The sequence below is a fragment of the Dipodomys spectabilis genome, unplaced genomic scaffold (genome assembly GCF_019054845.1).
Source record: "Dipodomys spectabilis isolate Male_0828 unplaced genomic scaffold, ASM1905484v1 ptg000096l, whole genome shotgun sequence".
Lineage (NCBI taxonomy): Eukaryota > Metazoa > Chordata > Mammalia > Rodentia > Heteromyidae > Dipodomys > Dipodomys spectabilis.
The window spans coordinates 29,744,883-29,766,428 of NW_024870773.1; the positions used below are offsets into that span (position 1 = coordinate 29,744,883).

Below are 21,546 nucleotides of genomic sequence, written 5' to 3' on the forward strand. Positions count from 1 at the left end.
TACTGCAAAATTGGGCAAGTGCTTTTCCCTTAGGGCTTGAGGATTTGGTGAAAGAATAAAACAAACAGGATTTTGAGGGAAGATCAACTAAGGATCTTCACAGAATAAAAATGCCATTTGTAAAGTTGTACTGCATCTTCCTTCTTTGTGTAATTTTAAAACAGTATTTAAGGGGAGGGAGGGGGGAGGCTGGGAAGGGATGTGAAGGGTAAACAAAGGAGGAGGCTGCAATGCTTGGTAAGAAATGTACGCATTATCCTGCCCGTGTAATTGTAACCCCTCTGTACAGTATGTTCACAAATAAAATAAAATAAATTAAAAAAAAATAAAACAATATTTAAGAAGAAAACCAGTTGTAAACTAACTTACTAAAATTGTTTTGATGGTTGTGTTTTTGTTCTTTAAATATCTTGGTCATGTTGTAAGATAAAATGGAAGGGAATGAAGAATAGGACAGTTCTTCCCCTTCTTGTTCCCCCAAATTCAGGGAAGAAGGTTGGGGGATAATTAAGGCAAGATAACACAACAAGCTGGGCACCGGTGGCTCACGCCTGTAATCCTAGCTACTCAGGAGGCTGAGATCTGAGGATCAAGGTTCAAAGCCAGCCCAGGCAGGAAAAGTCCGTGGGACTCTCCAATAAACCACTCAGAAAACCAGAAGTGGCGCTATGGCTCAAGTGGTAGAGCATTAGCCTTGAGCTGAAGAGCTGAGGGACAGTGTCCAGGCTCAAAGTTTAAGCCCCACAACTGACAAAAAAATATAATAAAAAAGTATAAACCCCAATAGGAAGGCACATAGATAGTCCTTATTCTAACTCTGTGTACATTGCTATTTTCTGCAATAGGAAGTAAAGCTAGTTTAAGAGTATATCTTTTGGGGCTGGGAAGGTGGCTCAATAGTAGAGTGCTTGCCTTGCATTCATGAAGCCCTGGGTTTGATTCCTCAGTACTACATAAACAGAAAAAGCCAGAAGTGGTGCTGTGTCCCAAGTGGGAGAGCATTAGCCTTGAGCACAGAGGGGCTCAGAGACAGCACTCAGGCCCCGAGTTCAAGCCCCAAGACTGAGGCTTTTTTTTATCTTGAGACAAGTTTTGATGTATATGTATCAGCTGGCCTTGTGATCCTCCTACCTCCACCTACTAAGTGCTGGGATCAAAGGATTGTGCTACCATACCCAGCTTTAGAATTTCATTTTTATTTCCTAAAACATGGGTCCTTCAGAGAGGGCTTAAAAATCATGATTGACTTTAGGCACTGGTGGCTCATTCCTGTAATCCTAGCTACTCAGAAGGTTGAGATCTGAGGATCATAGTTCAAAGCCAGCCTAGATAGGATAGTCAATGAGTCTCTTATCTCCAATTAACCACCAGAAAAACAGAAGTGGAGCTATAACTGAAGAGTGCTAGTCTTGAGCAACAAAGCTCAAGGATAGTATCCAAGCTCTGAGTTCCAGCCCATGACAAACCAGAAAAAAAAATCATAATTGATAAGAAAAAGATCTTTACATATGAATTTTATTCCCAGGCAAGCAAAAAATTTCAAACACATTTCTGTATCTGCACTTTTTTGCATATACTACTATGTACTATGATAATGCATTTTGAACTTCCTAGGGTTTTTCACAGACCTACTGTTATTGGAATGTTTCAAATAAACAATCTTACAGACATGATAACATAAATAAGTCTTTATCACTAAGAGTAGAAATCTCTACCTCCTATGTGTTTTATTAACAAAAGGGACCAGTGGCTCACCCCTGTAATCCTGACTACCCAAGGAGGCGGAGATCTGAGAATCATGATTCTAAGCCAGCCTGAGGAAGAGAAGTCCCCATGAGACTCTAAATCTGGAAGTGGTGCTGTAGCTCAAAGTGGCAGAGCACTAGCCTTAAGCAAAGGAACTCAGGAGGCCAGTGTCCAGGCCGAGTTCAAGCTCCATGACTGACAAAAGAAATTAAAAAGCACCAATTCTTTTTTTTTTTTTTTTTTTTTGGGTCTGGTCGTGGGGCCTGAACTCTGGGCCTGGGCGCTGTCCCTCAGCTCTTCAGCTCAAGGCTAGTGCTCTACCACTTGAGCCACAGTGCCACTTCCGGCTTTTTTCTTATGTGGTGCTGAGGAATCGAACCCAGGGCCTCATGCATTACAAGCCAAGTGCTCTACCACTGAGCCACTTTCCCAGCCCAAAGGCACCAATTCTTAAAGCTTCCCTCTGATATACTTTGATCCATCACACAGGTATTTACATTTATTTATTTATTTATTTCAGTCATAACGCCACTGTCATAGGCCACTGTCCTTGAGCTTTTGCTGCTCAAGGCTAGTACTCTACCACTTGAGCCACAGTTCCATTTCCAATTTTCTGGTAGTTAATAGATAATAGATAAGTGTCAGAGATTTTCCTATCTGACCTGACTTCAAACCTCAGATCCTCAGATCTCAGCCACCTGAGTAGCTAGGATTATAGTTGTGATCTACCCATGCTGAGCTTATTTACCTTTATTTAATTTATGCCAGGTCTGGGGCTTGAACTCAGGGCCTAGGCACCACCTCTGAGCTTTTATGCTCAAGACACTGGTGATCTACCACTAGAGCCACAGCTCCACTTCTATCCTTGTGTGTGTGTGTGTGTGTGTGTGTGTGTGTGTGTGTGTGTGTGTGTGAAAGAGAGAGAGAGATTAACTGGAGATAAGAGTTTCACAGACTTTCCTGCCCAAACTGACTTTGAACCATGATCCTCAGATATCAGCTTCCTGAAATGCTAGGATTATAGACATGAACTATTGGTATCAGGCTTACATGGCCTTTTTAGAAGCAAAGGGTTTTAATTATAATGTGTTTCCCACCTTCTACATCCTGACATGGAAAATAAATTGTGGATTTTGGTATCAAAGATTTCTTGGGAACAGAAACTCCTCCAACTCTCAATTTTGGGTGTTGACTTCATACCTCTCTCTTTGCCAGCCTTAAACATGGAACAGCAGAAAAAGCATGGGATTTGGAGTCTGGTTCTAGTCCAGCTCTGCCACTTACCAGCCATGTGACTTGGGGCAAGCTCAGCTTCCTCATCTGTAAAACGGGGATACATTATCTCATTTCATACTCACAACAAGCCCTTTAACCTATGACAGTGTCTAGCATATAGCAACATTCAGCTGTTACTCCCCTTCCTCTTCCCTTTCTTACATTTTGAAAGACACGGTTCCAAATTATGCTTATACTGTATACTATGTATGTCCATACATAAAATTTCCCCTGGAGTTTCCCTTCTAACAAATCAGAGTTACCAAAATATTAGCTTCTCAACCCTCACTCTGTTTCAAAATATGCCCAAGAATTATTTTAAACACTCTTAAAGAATAATATTACTATTAAAAGATAACATGAAATGTCCTTTTCAGTGTCTAGCTATTTAAAATAGAGGCTTGTAGGTGGAGAATTGCAAGTTGACCAACTGATACACTCTTGCCAGACTAAGAAGAATAAAACTGAGAACCACATTACAGTAGAAAACAAATAAACCTAGCCATGTGACTATTTTGACTTGTTTCCAAAGTGAAACAATTGCCAACATCCCAAGTTATGGTGATTTTATTTATTCAACTATTTATTGATATATTATCGTACTGAGCACATTAACTGCATAAAAATCTTTTTTTTTTGAGACAGGGTCTCCTGTGATCCTCCTGCTGCAGCCTCTTGAGTACTGAGATTACAAGTATGTAGTATCACACTTGGAAAATTTTTTTTTTTTTTTGTCGGTCGTGGGGCTTGAACTCTGGGCCTGGGCGCTGTCCCTCAGCTCTTCAGCTCAAGGCGAGCGCTCTACCACTTGAGCTACAGTGCCACTTCTGGTTTTCTGGTGGTTTATTAGAGATAGGAGTCTCACAGTCTTTCCTGCCCGGGCTGGCTTTGAACTGCGATCCTCAGATCTCAGCCTCCTGAGTAGCTAGGATTACAGGCATGAGCCACCGGCACCTGGCTCAGAAAAAAATATTTTTGCATAGAGATTTCCATTTCACTGTAGGACATTAATCTTAATACATACCTCAAGAAGCAATAACGACAGGTTAGCAGTTATAGTGAGAGGAGGTGGCTCTTTCCCAGCTCATTGGCTACTGTCATCCTATTTTGTTTCTTCCACTCTTTTTCTTTCTACATCACACCCAGTGTTCCTAATACCCACATTAGGCCCAGTGTTTTCCCATGTTCTCAAAAAATTTCACTTATCCATTGCTCAATTTTTTTTAACCTAGGAACATTAATCCTATATAAAAATGACTATTAAAATTGCTAGCACATAGACCACATAGAATTAGGTCATTAAATATTTTTGTTTGGCTTTACTGATAGGTAACTGACAAGTAAAAGTTTTCTTCCTTCTAGGTGTGGGCTGTGATACTTTGAAATATATAGTAAAATAATGATCATAATCAACCTAAGTTACATATGAGAGATCTTCACATTTTCTATTAATAAGGCAAAAATCTTAAGAGTTAGAAATGAGACATATATGGATTTATAGGAAATATATGAACTATGAGAAATATGTGAATCCTGAGATTTAATGTTTTACATACATAATGGCAAATAATGCTGTTGTCTTATGAAGTAATAATACATATTCCAGAAAACCCCATTTATTTAAAACAATGCTAATTTATTCTTAAATATTTTAAAGCAATATCTAACATGCTTATTTATTTATTCACATATTTATTCACATTTATTTCCTACTTATTAATTTGTCAATGTCAGGTGAGTTGTTTTTTTTTTGTCAGTTTTGGGGCTCGAACTCTAGGCCTGAGAGCTGTCCCAGAGCTCTTCCGCTCAAGGCAAGCACTCTACCACTTGAGCCACAGCGCCACTTGCAGTTTTCTCACCAGAAAATTGGACTTTAAGAGTCTCATGGACTTTCCTGGCCAGGCTGGCTTTGACCGGCAATCCTCAGATCTCAGCCTCCTGAGTAGCTAGGAGTACAGGCCTGAGCCACCGGTGCCTGGAGTCAAGTGAGTTCTGATTGTATTGTCCTAAGCTCTCAACTGAATCAGAGGTTTCAGAAGACCCCAACTGACCCAGCACATGCTGCCTTTCTTTGCTCTTTGTTCTGGTACTAGGGCTCAAACTCAAACTTTGTTCTGGTACTAGGGCTCAGGGCCATGAGCTCCCATTTGATTTTTCTAGTGCTCTATCACTTGAGCCACACCTCCACTTCCAGCTTTCAGGTGGTTAATTGAATTAAGATTTTCTTTGATGTATCTGCCTGGACTGGCTTTGAACCAAGATCCTCAGATCTCACCTCCAGAAGACCCATGCTGCCTTTGTAAGCCTGGAAGCCTCATTTATCCATTCTGATCTACATGTAGTTAGAAATGCATCTCCCCCACAGCCCCTCCCCCACCGTGAGCACCAGGGAAGATGCAAGATGCAGATAAAGTTCTTTTTCTTCAGCAAGGTATCTTCTCTTCAATGGCTCCCCATCCTTTAACTTGTGTCTACTACTTCTTTTTATTTTTTGGTCAGTCGTGGGGCTTGAACTTTGGGCTTTGGCGTTGTCCCTCAGCTCTTCAGCTCAAGGCAAGCACTCTACCACTTGAGCCACAGCACTACTTCTAGTTTTCTACTAGTTTATTGGAGATAAGAGTCTCAGGGACTTTCCTGCCCCGTCTGGTTTTGAATGGTGATCCTCAGATCTCAGCCTCCTGAGTAGCTAGGATTACAGGCCTGAGCCACCGGCACCGGGCTTTTTTTTTTTTTTTTGTCAGTTGTGGGGCTTGAACTCTGGGCTTGGACGCTGTCCCTCAGCTCTTCAGCTCAAGGCTAGCGCAACTTGACCCACAGTGTGCCACTTCCAGTTTTCTCATGGTTTATTGGAGATAAGTGTCTCAGGGATTTTCCTGCCTGGGCTGGCTCTGAACTGTGATCCTCAGATCTCAGCCTCCTGAGCATCTAGGATTACAGGCATGAGCCACCAGCGCCCAGCTCTACTACTTCTTGTGTATTACAATTTGCTAGTTTCCATGACAGCTCTTTAATTCATATTTATGCTACTGTATAACCTTAAATAAATTTTTACTTGAATGCTTGCATAAATTAAATACAAAGTATTACAATAATTTTATTAGGCAATATATTCATATGAACAAATGAAACAAGGCAAAGTAAAATACATTATCATAAATACTATATATTTTCTGAAGCAGTAGAGAATCATATAATAGCCATTTTCAGCATTATCCTTCATAGAGTTTTAAGGTTTTACTTTAACCTCAGGTAGAAAAGTGCTATATTTCTAATTCCAATATGATTATAACTTCAGCTGGTAATAACTTGAAAAGTTAAAACCTCATCAAAACTATTCCTTTATGCCAAAATTTCCTTTCACAAAGGATTCACCCTTTTCACCTGTGAAACCAAGACATTGTTTTCCAAATCTAAATATTGGCAAGGTTCGTTTATAATAATTTCAAAATTCAGCTTGACTATAACTTACCTTATAAGACTCAGTCAAGAAATTATGTACCTAACACAATCAACTTAGGAACTAAGAAATTTCTACTAAAAATTTAACCTATATCCAAGAGAATTAATAATACAAACCTATAAAGTACAGATGTTCACTTATTATATTTGATTCTATGATCTTATAAACAAATGCTGCTAAATCTTTTCTAGGCCAAGCATTTAATACCAGAGAGTGATAGGGATAGATTGGGGGGTAGGGTGGGGCAGGATGATGGAAGGGTGACAAGATATTCATAAATTGCCATGTTGAACTGAAACCATTTTGTACAATTAAAGATAATTTTTTTTAATATTAAAAAAGTACTGATCTACATGTACCGTGGAGATCTTCAAACTAAATTGTAGACCATTAATGGGTCATAAAATCAAGAATAGCAGTTTTTTGTTTTGGTTTGGTTTGGTTTTGGTTGGGTGTGGGGCTTGAACTCTGGGCCTGGGCGCTGTCCCTTAGCTCTTCAGCTCAAGCTTAGTACTCTACAACTTCAGCCACAGCATCACTTTCAGTTTTCTGGTGGTTAATTAGAGATGAGTCTCATGGACTTTCCTGCCTGGGCTGGCTTTGAACTGTGATCCTCAGATCTCAGCCTCCTGAAGAATAGCATTTTAACAAACAAAAATTTGAAAAGAAAGAAACAGAAACAGGCGCAGGTGGCTCATGCCTATAATTCTAGCTACTTAAGGGGCTGAGAGTTGAGGATTGAGGTTTGAAGCTAGCCAGGGCTAGCTTAGAGACTTTAGAGACTCTAATCTCTAAATCCAAAGGCATGGCTCTGAAAGCTACTTTACTAAACCTTTGATAAATTCCTTAAATTATGTGTTGCTTTGGCTCTTAAAAATAAAGGAAATAGGGCTGGGAATGTGGCTCAGTGATAGAGTGCTTGCCTAGCAAGCATGAAGCCCTGGGTTTGATTCCTCAGCACCACATAAATAGAAAAAGCCAGAAGCAGTGCTGTGGCTCAAGTGGTAGAGCTCTGCACTTGAGCTGAAGAGCTGAGGGACAGAGCCCAGGCCCTGAGTTCAAACCCCAAGACTGACAAGAAAAAATAATTAAAAAAATTAAAAAATAAAGGAAATAAAAGCCACTTCTCATTTTCACATAGCTTTTCAAATAGTACTGATTCTGTGAGGATTGAACCGACTTTTTAAAAATTCAGGTCTTGTGAAGCCCTGTTCTAGACATTTCTAAGTTTCAGTATTTTTTGAAAGTTTTAAATTGGAAAGGGAAATCATGGGTGATAAGCATTACTGACAAAATAGACTAAGGGGGAAATAGAATAGAACGTTTGCTTAATTACCAAACAATTGTTAATATTTTCCTTAAGCATGTGTTTACATATATTCAATAGTCAACTCTTTATTGTATTACTATATTCTCTTTCATGTTTAGGTAAGTCAAATAGTGGGCAGGAATTAAAAGTTTAGCTTAAAGAAAGATAAAATCAAAATATTTAGGAAATAAGTATATAAACAAATATAAGCACAAAATGGTCTTTTGCTTCTAAGAATTTATGTGATGTGTATTTTAGTTTTAAGTTCATTTGTGCTTTATATTGTTTGTCCTTCGAGAGCTTCTGCAATTTATGGCACCTAACTTCACAAAAACTTCTTTTCTCCAGACAGTGGAATCCAGGAAGAGTCTCGGAGCCACTAATTCTAATGAGCCGGGGTGGGGGGTGGGGGCGCGAGAGGTGTAAGCACCCCCTCAAGATTCGAATTTGCACTTGAATTCAAAATTCAGAACTGGTTACAGATGGGACCAGCCAACTACAGTAAACAATGTTGCAACCGCACAAAAGGTCACGGGTGACACAGTCTTTCAAAATCACTTGTCTGTCACTAAATAAAGCCGCTTGAAGAACTGCTGGTTATAGATGTAAATACCAGAGGGGCTGGGGGGGAGGGAGACAAAGGAAAAAGGCACTCCCGGGACTGAGCACTAGAGAGCACTCGGAACCCCAAGTTTCTATAGATCTGGCAAGAGCCAGGCACCCCTCCGGCCTCAGCCCGGCTGTGCCCAGCGTGTGCAGGCGGCCCTCACGGGGGCCCGGCCTCCCCCAGGTCTTCCGCGCAGCCCGGCGGTCCTGGGCGCGTTCTCACCACTTCCCGGTCCGCCCGGGTGCCCGACTCCGGCGAGGTCACCCCAAGGCTCGCCGCCGGAGAAGCGGGGCCGGCCGGGGGGCGCGCGGGGCCGGGGCGGCGGGGAGGCGGGGCCGGGACGGCGGGGCCGCGCTGGCGCCCGGACGAGGCCGGGGGGACTGACTCAAGCGCAACCGGACTCGCGGCTGACGTCAATGCGCGGCGCGCCCCGGGGTAACTTTCCCACTTCCCCGCGGAAACTCGGTTCCAGGAAGCGCAGTGACGTCAGCCCTGTGGACCCGAGGAGCTGGGGAGCCGAGCGCCCCGCTCCGCGGAGCCCGCGTCGCGGGTCCCCCGCTTCCCGCGCGCACTGCCCGGTCGCCGGCGCGGGGCCCGTGGGTTCGTGTAACTTGTGGCGCAACTGAACTCGCAACAGGTTGCAGGTGAAATCGTCACGTATTTCCAAGAGGCCGAGCGGCCGGGGCGCGGCGTCCGAGGCGGACCGCAGGGGGAGAGGGGGGAGGGGGAGGGGAGGGATCTTTCTCCTTAGTCAGGCAAGCTAAGCTAGCGAGCGGTGCAAACCCCGAGAAGCCGCCGCGCGGAAACGCCGCGACACCGGGGCCGAACTGACACGCGCGCGCGCGCGCACACGCACACGCACACCTAAAAGAAACTTCCTAACTTGACAGGGACTAGGAAGTAACGCTTGTTGTAACGCGCGATCGTCCCCAGCCACTCTTTCTAAACTTCCAAGCCGCTGCAGAACGCGGCTCAGCCCCCACCCGACAGCTCTCACCTGTCTCGTCTCCAGTCACAGCCATGGTGGGCTTCGGCATGCAGGCGGCCTCCCTTCCCCTGACGCCGCTCAGCATCCACTGTGCTAACCAGCAAGCATGTGCAAGATAAGTAGGAGTGCTGACATCACAATGACATCACTAGCCTATCACTGCCATCAATTTGCCTTGTCACAGGCGAGCTCACCGAAGGCAAAGCCTATAAAAACTCTTCCTGTAATAAACCATCTTAATGTTTGCTTCCTCTCCCGCTCGCTCTTTTTAACAGGAAAATCTGTTGAGATGGGCTGTGCCATAAAGGGGTTCTTTACCCTTAAGAGTCACAGGGCTGTACTTACGGAGCTACTTTTTTTTTAAAATTATTGTTGAGTTTGGGGTTTCTAGGTAAACATGGAGGAAGTGAACCTTATCTGCTTTTCCTAACTCAGAGGAGAAAACCAGAAGCTGGAAATTCAGACTTTGAGGATTAAGAAAACCATAGTGAGTGCAGAAAGACTGTTCCAGGACACTTCTAAGTTTACTTAAATGTCTCTAAGTAACATAACCAGCTACCTTGTTCACTTACATTTTTATTTGCTACACCATTTCTTATACAACCACGAAATCCGGCTGTTGGAGTGGCTAACTTCATTTGAAGGAAGTAAATACTGAAATTTTAAAAACTCACTGTGCAACATAGCAAGTTTTATATAGCATACTTCTATAACCATTAGATTAAGTCAGATAAACTTGCTGATATTCGACCATAATTGGCTTCCGAAAAAATAGCAACTTGTGATTCAACCTAATACATAATTTTATCAACATTTAAGCCCCTTGAAAAGAATTTCTGTGATTTAAAAAAATTCATAAAGAAGTCACAATTAGGGCTGGGAAGGTGGCTCAGTGGTAGAGTGCTTGCTTTGCATGCCTGAGGCCCTGGGTTCGATTCCTCAGCACCACATAAGCAAAAAGAAAAAAGCTGGAAGTGGTGCAATGGCTCAAGTGGTAGAGCGCTAGCCTTGAGCTGAAGAGCTGAGGGACAGCGCCCAGGCCCAGAGTTCAGGCCCCACGACTGGCAAAAAAAAAAAAAAAGAAGTCACAATTACTGTTTATTGTTGTTGTTGTTACTAGCCCTGGGGCTTGAACTCATGGCTTGGGTGCTGTCTCTGAGCTTTTGTGCTAAAGGCTAGTACTCTACCATTTGAACTACACCTCCATTCCCAAATTTTTGGTAGAAAATTGGAGGTAACAGTCTCACAGACTTTGCTGCCTGGGCTAGCTTTGAACTGTGATCCTCAGATCTCAGCCTCCTGAGAAGCTAGAATTACAGGCATAAGTTACTATCACCTAGCTCATAATTTTTTTTAATGTCAAATTTCATTTGGGGGGCTGGGAAGGTGGCTCAGTGGTAGAGTGCTTGCCTTGCATGCATGAGACCCTGGGTTTGATTCCTCAGCACCACGTAAGCAGAAAAAGCCGGAAGTGGCGCAGTGGCTCAAGTGGTAGAGCACTAGCTTTGAAGAGTTGAGGGACAGTGCCCAGGCCTAGAGTTCAAGCTCCCCCACTGACAAAAAATACAAAAAAAATATTTTCATTTGAATTGCTTAAGGAAGGTTCAGCATGTGAAGAGCTGGATCATTACCAAAAATTTAACAATAATGAAGTTAAATAAAATACTGGTTGGTGCTGGGAAGGTGGCTCAGTGGTAGAGCGCTTGCCTTGCAAGCATGAGGCCCTGGGTTCGATTCCTCAGCACCACATAAGCAGAAAAAGCCAGAAGTAGCGCTGGGGTTCAAGTGGTAGAGCCCTACCCTTGAACTGAAGAACTGAGGGACAGTGCCCAGCCCCAGAGTTTAGGCCCCATGACTGACAAAAAAAAAATAAAATAAATAAAAATAAAATAAAATACTGGTAAATGTTCTACCATATACCAGACCATAGCACATATATTATGCATCATTATGGCACGAAACTAAGTGGTATGTTATAGTATGTTATAAGTGGTATCTTATCAGTGGGTTGTACAAAGCCCGTGTTCTTGTGTGATTAGAATTCAATCTGACATTATATCAGTGAAAGGACATCCCAGCACCCTCCAATAAAGGCAAAGACTTTACATTCTTTTGCATGTGAGGGGTCAGGTCAGAGAGTCTCATTTCCAGAGTCCCTGCCAAGGGCCTGGGATTTGCGCTGAAGGCATCCTGACTAAATGAGAATGCTGGAGCATCAACCTCATCCTTGATCTAGGTCTCAGTCCTCTTCAAGAAGCTCCATCAAGGACTTTCATCCCACCCATGTCTAAAATTTGGATCCAAGCTTATTTATTAGTTTAAGTTTCAGAAAATACAATTTGGTCTCAATATTTCTTGTGTTTTGCTTATTTTTGCATGTGTATGCTGGTCCTAGGGCTTGCATTTAGGGCCTGAGCTCTCTCCCTGAGCATTTGTGCTCAAGGCTAGCATTCTACCACTTGAGCCACAGAGGTGAGCTAATTATTCAGTTGATTGCTGTTATTTGACTAGTTAACTCAATCCATCAGCCTATGTAACTTAATATTTTCACACAAGAAGGCTGTATCATTTTTATTCCATAAATGTTTCCTGGACATTTATCATATGCTAAGGATGCTGGTAGGTACTAAGGATCACAATCTAAACAGAACTTATGACAAAACTCTAGACAGGTCAAAGACACAATAAATTCCACACTTTACCTAAGAATCTGACAGAAAGGTCTCCTGGAGGAATTGTCGGATTAGATGAAACCTGAATGCTTACAACTGGGGCAAGTGGCTGTTAGAAGGAAGACAGTCATGAAGGTCCTGGGGAGGGAAAAGGGATGCCCTGACAGAGACTAGAGAAGGGAAGGAAGGAAGAGGTAAGGGAGCCAGCAGAGGCACAAGGCCCAGATCAAACAGATTTGGCTAATTGTAGAATTTGGGCCTTTGTCTGCCGTTCATTAAAGGATTCTGCTAAGAGACTGACATCATACTATAGAATGAATGGTTGTGTTTCTTCCCATTCCAATGTTGAAATCCTAACCCCCAGTGCAATGGTATTAGGGGGCTAGAGGTTGTAAGAAGGAGGTGTCCAGAGGCTGGGAAGGTGGCTCAGTGGTAGAGCGCTTGCTTTGCATGCATGAGGCCCTAGGTTTGATTCCTCAGCACAACATAAGCAAAAAGAAAAAAACCGGAAGTGGCGCTGTGGCTCAAGTGGTAGAGCGCTAGCCTTGAGCTGAAGAGCTGAGGGACAGCGCCCAGGCCCAGAGTTCAGGCCCCACAACCGGACCCAAAAAAAAAAAAGAAAAGAAAAAAGAAAGAAGTGTCCAGAATGGGATTAGTGTCCTCCCTCCAGGAGCTCCCTTGCCTCTGCTACCAGGTGAGGACACAGAAGATGGCTGGCTGTGACCCAGGAAGCAGTCCTCACCAGACACTGCTTGCCTCTACTTCCCAGCCTCCAAAAGTGTGTAAAGATAAATGTGTGTAAACAGCCCAGTCTGGGGCACTTTGTTGTAGCATTTAGTGGATTAGGAACCATGTTTAGATAAGTTTATAATGTGGAAGGAGAAATGTTGGAGATAAAGACTTTTGTTTGTAAGAAACAGCAGCAGTTTCAGAGGAATAAAGAGTTTAGTTGCAAGGTGAATAATTTTCAGTATATTACAACTACATGTGTTAACAGCATCAAGAACGTTGATGAAAGGTGTTATCAACGGGATTAGGGAGGGAAAAGAAAGAGTAGCAGATTGCTGGGGGGGGCACTAGTTAGAGCAGGTAGGGCTAACAAGGGTGAAAAAGAACAAATATGATCAAAATAGATTGTTGTCACAAAGTATGAGACTAGGACAAAAATTGAAATTTTATTAGGAAGCAGGGGAGAGTGATTGGAATAAATTGTATACATTTGTGGAAATGTCACAATGAAATCCCCCTCCTTATATAATTTTGTTTTGTACTTGTACTAGGGCTTGAATTCAGGTCCTGGGCTCAAGACTGGCTCTTTACCACTTGAGCCATATGGACTCCACTTTTGGCTTTATGGTTTAATTGGAGGTAAGAGTCTTCATAGACTTTTCTACTAGGGCTGACTTCAAACCAGGATCCTCCGATCTCAGCTTTCTGAGGGGCTAGGATAAAAAGCGTGAGCCACTAACATAGGCTAAGAGAGCTGCTGCTGCCTCTAGCATGATTAAAGCTTCAGGAAATGGGGTGGGAGGAGGACTACCAGCTGCAGGAGTACAGATCACAGGATAGCAGCCTGAACTAAGTCAGTGATTGTGGAAGCTGGAGAGGAGTGCCAACATGTATGACTTAGCAAGAGGCGAGAAGTCATAGAGAGCTACAGTAGCAGGAAGGTCATCCTGAGAGCAAAGGCTCAAAATGCCATGAAGACTAGCCCAGAAAAGGAGCAGAAAAGCATGGGGGGAGGGGGGGGGGGAGGACGCAGCGACAAGAATCAGGAAAGTGAGGAGAGCAGAGATTTCCAGTGGTGAATACTATAGGGACCAACCAAGGTAAGCATAGAGAATTGAGAAAGAAATAGATGTGACCTTGCAGTGAAGGGCAGAACCTTCTTTAAATTCAGAAAAACAAGATAAGAATGCCCACTGACCTCTCTTTGTTTAACAAGCCTAGCCACTATTATGAAAAAAAAAAAAAAGGAAGAAAAGAGGAAAGGAAAGGAGAAAAACAAGCACAAGAAATAAGAGTTGAGGACAAGAAACAAAACATCATTATTTGTATGCAGTTTAAAAATAGTCACATAGTATCTCTGATTATTAAAAGCAATTAAGCATTTAGCAAGGTATATAGATAAAAGATCAACTAGCACTAGTAGCTCACACCTGTAATCCTAGCTACTCAGGAGGCTGAGATCTGAGGATCATGGTTCAAAGCTAGTCCAGGCAGAAAAGTCCAATAAACCACTCAGAAAAAACCAGAAGTGATGCTGTGGCTCAAGTGATAGAGCACTAGCCTTGGGCACAGAGAGGCTCAGAGACAGAGCCTAGACCTGAGTTCAAGCCCCAGGAATGGCAGGAAAAGTTGTGTTTGGGGTGGGGGGGCACCATTCCTAACTGCAACCATAAAGCATTTAGGAACTAGTTGAGCAAAACTTAAAAATTGGAGAAAAAATTTAAACTGTTAAATGAAAATAGGATCTGAAGTAATGAAGCATTCTCTGGTGTGGAACTGGTCAGTTTAACATTATTAAAGACTTCCACTCAACCTAACTCAGACTTTTTACAAACATGTTCAAAAGAATAATGGTTCAAAAATAGCACACTCAAAGGGCACCAGTGGCTCATACCTGTAATCCTAGATAATCTTGAGGCTGAGTTCTGAGGGTTACAGTTCAAAGCCAGCCAAGGATGGACAAATCTGAGAGACTGTTATCTCCAATTAACCACAGAATGCTGGAAGTGGAGATGTGGCTCGAGCGCTAGCCATGAGCACAAAGGCTCAGGGACAGCACCCAAGCTGAGTTCAAGCCCAGGACCAGCAAAAAAAAAAAAAAAGAAAAAAAGGCTAACTCAGAATAAACTAAGAAAAAAGGGGAATTAGTTCCATGGTACTGGTATATGAAGGAAAAAAAAGAAAGAACAGTACAGAATAGAGAATCCTGAGATACATCCAGCATACATGAAGACCTACTGTATAATTAAGATATCCCATAAATGGCTGGAGAAAAGACAAGCTCTCTATATGTAGAGGGACAAAAATGGATCCTTACTTAATACTAAATGTAGAGGTGAGTCTCAGCAACTCAGATTCTAAATTCATAGAAGACAAAACAGAAAAATAACTTTATGATGTGGAAAAAAAGAATTCCCAAATTTAACCCCCAAAGCACAAAAGGTGGGTGTACATTATATAAAAGATAAAAATTACAAAGATATTCTTTATTAGAATATCAAATTTGTAGATTATTTTTCTATGTAGAAGAACTGACATGAGAAGAAAGTTGTTAAGTTTTTTAGGATTATTAATTGAGGCATGCAGGATTCATGATTGTAGGGAAAATACAAGTGGTTCTCATAATTAAAGCAGTAATATGTTAAATTGAAACTCTTGTACAAACATCTGAAAAACTATTGAGTGAATATTGTGGGGTTTTTTTCTCCACAAATAACACCTGAGTTCTTCCCATATTTTTCCTTATATTCCATTTTCTAAATATTTTCTATATTGGCAAATATATAAATAAAAAAGTTTAAGATCCATTAATTATAATCTGCTTTATTCCATACTTGCAAGACTTTCAAATCAAAAGCAGTATATTACTCTACTTAAATCTAAGGTGGGGAACCTGGACATGGTGACACACTCCTATAATCCCAGGCTACTCCTATAATCAAGACCAGCCTGGGCTACATAGCAAGACCTCGACTCAAGGAAAAAGAAAAACCTCATATGATGAATTCTAAGCAAATGTACCCAGAAGACTAGGATTAAGTAAAAATATAGAATTTTTTTTTCCTAGGCAATGATGGCTCACGCCTGTAATCCTAGATACTCAGAATGTTGAGATCTGAGAGTTACAGTTCAAAGCCAACCATGAACAGGCAAATCTGAGAGATTCATCTCCAATTAAACAGCAAAAAGCTAGAGGTGGCCAGGCACTGGTGGCTCACACCTGTAATCTTAGCTACTTAGGAGGCTGAGATCTGAGGTTCATGGTTCGAAGCCAGCCTGGACTGGAAAGTCCATAAGATTCTTATCTCAACCAGAAAACTGGAAGTGGTGCTTGAAGTGGTGCTGTGGTTCAAAGTGGTAGAGGGCTAGCCTTGAGCAAAAAGAGGTCAGGGACAGTACCCAGTTCAATACCCATGATCGACCAAAAAAAAAAGAAAAAGAAAAAGAAAAAAAGAAATCTTAGTAAAACTTAGTAACCTTAAAACTGAGGAAGGGCTACCTACCAACTGTTTTGTAAGATCTGGAACAAGTATCTTAAAATCTAATATACTAAGAATGGTCTTAAAAAACACACAAGAGTTAGCATTTGTTTTTAGATGAGTTATCCAGAAATTACACTTGAATATAACATCTGGGGAAAAACCTACACTTGGGGCATCATGGACCATAGTGCACTTAAATCATCATAGAAATAGAAATGTATAATAATAGAAATAACAGCATTTATATTTTTAATATTGTTTATATTTTAATATTACTTATATGTTAATGTAGTTATTTTATTTATATGATAATAATAAATGAGTAGGAATATAAATATATTAGGGGAAGACTTCATGACCACACGCAAAGGACATTTAGTTAATGTAAAAATTTATTCATATCCTTAACTCCTTTTGTTCTATCATGCTAAAAAATTAAATTCATGTAACTTTAACTTGCTTAAAGTATTAAGATATTTCTTCCTCCAGCCTTTTAAAGTGTTTCTCTCCCACCCCCATATACCTCTTGTAAACTTCCCCAAACTATGAAATTGCCACTAACAGCTGTAATATAATAATGCATAGGTATTCTAAATGTATTAGATTAATAAAATATACCTTGAACAACAACCTGGCTGCCTGGGACAAAGAATTGCTGTGTGCCATCTGCGGATTGTGCTGCGTACTGTACAATGGTAGCACCTGGTGGAGGAGCTCCTGAATTTGTCATTGCTAGTGCCTGCAGTCCCTGAACACCATCAGATCCTGGGTTAGAAATCTGGATTGCTCCACCTTGGGCTATAGCAACTTCATAAGAAAAAAAAAAAGAAAAGAAATATTAGAGATTTCAAGAGTCGTTTTTAATAATCTCAGAGAACATACTCTGTGTCTATGTATTTCTATTGCTTTTCATTCTCAAGTTATCATTATCATCATCATTATTATTATTACTACTACTGCTATTATTATTATTATTATTGTCCGTTGTGGGGCTTGAACTCTGGGCCTGGGCTCTGTCCCTCAGCTCTTCAGCTCAAGGATAGCACTCTACCACTTGAGCCACAGTGCCACTTCTGGTTTTTCTGAATAGTTTATTGGACTTTCCTGCCCATGGTAGCTTTTAACCATGATCCTCAGATCTCAGCCTCCTGAGTAGCTAGGATTACAAGCGTGAGACACCAGTCCCTGGCTTATCCTTATTTTTTCTATGTTGAATCAGTCAGGAATATCAGCTTCTAAATGCATGGGTCTATTTTCTATTTAGAAATCTCTGAAGTTCCTTGTGTCTATAGGGTTTTCTGTGGCACACATCCAGTTAAATTGTTTCAGAGGAAGAGAGAAAAAACAGGCTGAGACAATAGTCTAGCTTCTTCCAGTGCTCTCTACCTACTCAAATGTTTTCAATTTTAATAAACATTATTCTAATGCTTAAGAAATGGTCAAATGCCCATTGAGCATCAACAATGTGTGTGCACCTTTCTTCAGCTAATTAATTTTTTTTATTATCATCAAAGAAAACTGACAATAAAGGCTGTAGACAGCTGGGCACTGCTGGCTCATGCCTGTAATCCTAGCTATTCAGGAAGCTGAGATCTGAAGATTGCAGTTAAAAGCCAGCTGGGCAGAAAAGTCCATGAAATTCATCTCCAATTAATCAGCCCCAAGCTGGAAGCAGGTGTGGCTCAAAGAGTAGTGTGCCAGCCTTGAGCAAAAAAGCTAAAAGACAATGCTAGGCCCTGAGTTTAAACCCCAATACTGGCACAAAACAAACAAACAAATGCAATCAGTGCAGCCTGATTATTTGTCTAGCATACACAAGGCCGTGGTTTCAATCTCCAACACTGTAAAACCACAAGGGTTTGGGGGGATGAGAGACAGACTGTAGTATAAACATGTATTTTGGTTTATGTCTACAAAACTGTCATCTGTATCATGTTGACTATGTCAGGAGAATCTTTCAAAGATAACTCTAATATAGTAATGGGAGAGGGGGGAGTGAGGAAGGTGGGGAGGAAAGGGATAATGGGAGAACAAGGGAAGGGCTAACAATGCTCGACAAGAAATGTACTCATTGACTTACGTAACTGTAACCCTTCTGGCACAGCATCTTTTTAATAAAATAAAATTTAAAAAAACTAAAAAAGATAACTAATGAAAACATCTGTGCATATAAATATATGCACATATATATATCATATATATATATATATACATATATATATACACACACACACATATACATATATTTGGGGGCTTGAACTTTGGGCCTGGGTGCTGTCTCTGACCTCTTCAGCTTAAGGTGAGCGTTCTACCACTTGATGCACACCACCACTTCCAGTTTTCTAGTGGTTAAGTGGAGATAAGGCTCATGGACTTTTCCTGCCTAGGCTGGCTTTGAACTGCAATCCTTAGATCTCAGCCTCCTGAGTAGCTAGGATTACAGGCATGAACCACTGGCACCTGGCTCTGAACACATTTTTAAAGTAGTTATCTTCACAGTACAACTCTCAAGATTTCAGGAGTCTCAATATTCAGCCCTCACAATTAACTTGAGAGAAATCTAATTTGTTATTTTTTCTTTTCTTTTCTTTCGTGCTGTCCCTGAGCTTTTGTGCTCAAGGCTAGCATTCTATTTTCAGCTTTTTGGTAGTTAATTGGAGATAAGAGTTTCTTGGATTTTCCTGTCTGGGCTGGCTTTGAACTGTGATCTTCAGATCTCAGTCTCAGACTATAAGGGTGAACCACTGACCCCCAGCCTAATTTCTTAAAACTAGGAAAAAAATACAAAAGATGTTTCTGTCTTGAATCTTCATGGACAGATTTAGATAAATTTTGTATGTTGTTGTTTACTTAAATTTGTATTTAGAACTGACAATTCATTTGCTATCATAGAAAGTATGCTGTGGAAAGCACCACAATGTGCTAGAACATAGTAAGCACTCAAGAAATAAAATGACTGGCTATCATTTCTTCATAACAGAATATATTATAAACCTATGACTTTAGAAGTATTAACTGAGGTAAGGCTTCAAATTCCAATTGCAGCTTTAATTTTTCAACACCTACAATAATTATTAAGCTTCTGGAGTAGTCATTAGAACTACAAAATTTTCACTTTTTCTTTTCATTCTTTCTTTAAAAGTTTTCTCCTCTTTTTCAATAATTTTTCCAAAAAGTTCCAACCAAAACTTGATTGCTTTCATACTATGAACATCTGGCATGCCAAACATATATTTGTCTTGTTATTTTACTTTCTAGAGAACTCAACATATAACTAGATATGGAAAACAAAAGATTCCTTCTTTCTCTTTTTCTCTTTCTCTCTCCCTTTCTCTCTTACACACACACACGCACACACACACACAGGTTGGGTATAGAGGGAGAATTGTTAAGTTTCCAACTTTAGAATAACTTTTTTGTTTTCTGACAGGGCCCTTGATTTTGGCATTATCAAGTGACAGCAGACCTTCTCATTCAAAATGTTATCTCAGTTGGACAATGAACGCAAGATTAACCAGTGCTTCAAGGACCCCAGAAACAGGCTTTGTGTGTGCTATCTGCATTCAAAGACTTGAGGACACTTCTTAGGTTTCAAATTATCAGAAGACTGTATAACTTGTTTTCAGTAAACAAAAAGCAAGAAAAAATAGTAAGGAAAAAAGATTATTTTAATACAGGCATACTATTTTTAAAACTTACAGTGGAAAATTCCAGCAATGTAAGAGTAAACAGGATTATTTGTTAATTGTCATCTTTGTATGTCTTCCCTCTTACCCCTGTTTTTAGAACAAAAATGGATAACATATCTGTCTGGCCATTTTAAAATAAAATTGGGATGAGCTAAGGTATTGGTCATCAATAAAAATCCAATATCTTTTTGTTTCCCTGGGAACCAAAGATGATTGGCACTTTCCTTGACAGATGAAACAGATCATCAGTGTTTATATGTGTGACCAAATTAGAGTCCACACAGCTCTACGAATATTGTTGTGATTCCAGAAAAAAAAAGTAAGACTCTTTTAACTTTGGATGTATACTTAACTTTACTCTTCTAGTATTATGCAAATTAAATAGCACCCTAAAATAGTTAAAACTGAACAGCCTGATTATATAATCAACTAAATTCTACATCTGTTTCCATTATTAGTTGATGCTAGCCATGGGCTCACTATAGTGGTAGGTAAAAGTTAGGTCTCTATCCTAGTTGCTTTGAGAGCTAACTAAATTTAACATATCATTAAGTACATCACTCAACCTACTGATTGAATGTTGGACACAATAACCTTAAATTAAGAAGTTTGTCTAACTAGGCATGGTAAAATGCCACTGTAATCCCAGCACTTAGGAGGCTGAGGAAAGAGAATTTTGAGTTTAAGTTGGGGTACAAAGGCAGGACCTTGTCTCAAACAACACCACCACTACAAACCACAAGAGAGGACCAGGCTTTGGTGGCTCACACCTAGCCAGCCAGGACTAGCTCCAACTAACCACCAGAAAACAGGAAGTAGGGCTATGGCTCAAAGTTGAAGAGTACCAGCTGTGAGCAAAAGAGGTCAGGGACAATGCCCAGGTCTCAAGTTTCAAGAACCACCACCAACAACAAAAAAAATCCACAGAAAAGCAAGTTTGTCTATGCATAATTCACTAAGCATACTTCTACTTATTTTAAAGGGTTATAAAAACATCTTTATATACATTCTTATGTAATTACAATATTTAATTCAAAACTAGTATTAATCCAAGTATGGTTTTTCCACCCCATAATCTACCATATATCACGGATGATATATAGGATTATAAGATAGACCCATATAGGATGGTTCTAGCACAGCTAGTCTAAGAAAACAAATTCTTAAAAATTTCCTGAGACTCAAAATAATGGTTAGAACCAGTTATTTTCAACTGGGTGCCAGTGGTTCATACCTGTAATCCTAGCTACTCAAAAGCCTGAGATCTGAGGATCACAGTTCGAAGCCAGCCCAGGCAGGAAAATCCGTGAGACTCTTATCTCCAATAAACTACCCAGAAAAAGTCAGAAGTAGCACTGTGCTCAAGTGGTAGAGTGATAGCCTTGAGCACTGAGAGGCTCAGAAACAGCACCCAGGCCTGGACTGACAAAAAGAAAGAGAAAGGGGGGGGGGGGGGGGGGGGGAATCTGTTACTCTCAACAGATTTTAAGTCCTAATTGGTTTAAAAAAAAATAGGGCTGGGAATGTGGCTTAGCATGAAGCCCTGTGTTCAATTCCTCACAACCACATAAACAGAAAAAGCCGGAAGT

The 21,546-nt window shown here is 40.8% G+C and overlaps 1 protein-coding gene across 5 annotated transcripts in view; it reads right to left on the reverse strand.

Annotated features, from left to right (window-relative positions):
* Positions 1 to 21,546, reverse strand: part of Crem (cAMP responsive element modulator) — a 93,079-nt gene that overhangs the window by 10,528 nt on the left and 61,005 nt on the right. For 2 of the 5 annotated variants that reach the window (XM_042686019.1, XM_042686018.1), the window contains exons 1-2: positions 9,395 to 9,621; positions 3,031 to 3,066 (exon numbers count right to left, since the gene is read on the reverse strand). In XM_042686019.1, coding sequence (XP_042541953.1) covers positions 3,031 to 3,066; positions 9,395 to 9,470 — 112 coding nt within the window. In that variant the 5' untranslated portion in view covers positions 9,471 to 9,621. Of the gene's footprint in view, positions 1 to 3,030; positions 3,067 to 8,790; positions 8,821 to 9,394; positions 9,622 to 16,886; positions 17,076 to 21,546 lie in introns of those variants that run through there. The other 3 variants (XM_042686022.1, XM_042686021.1, XM_042686020.1) reach the window with 3 other exon arrangements.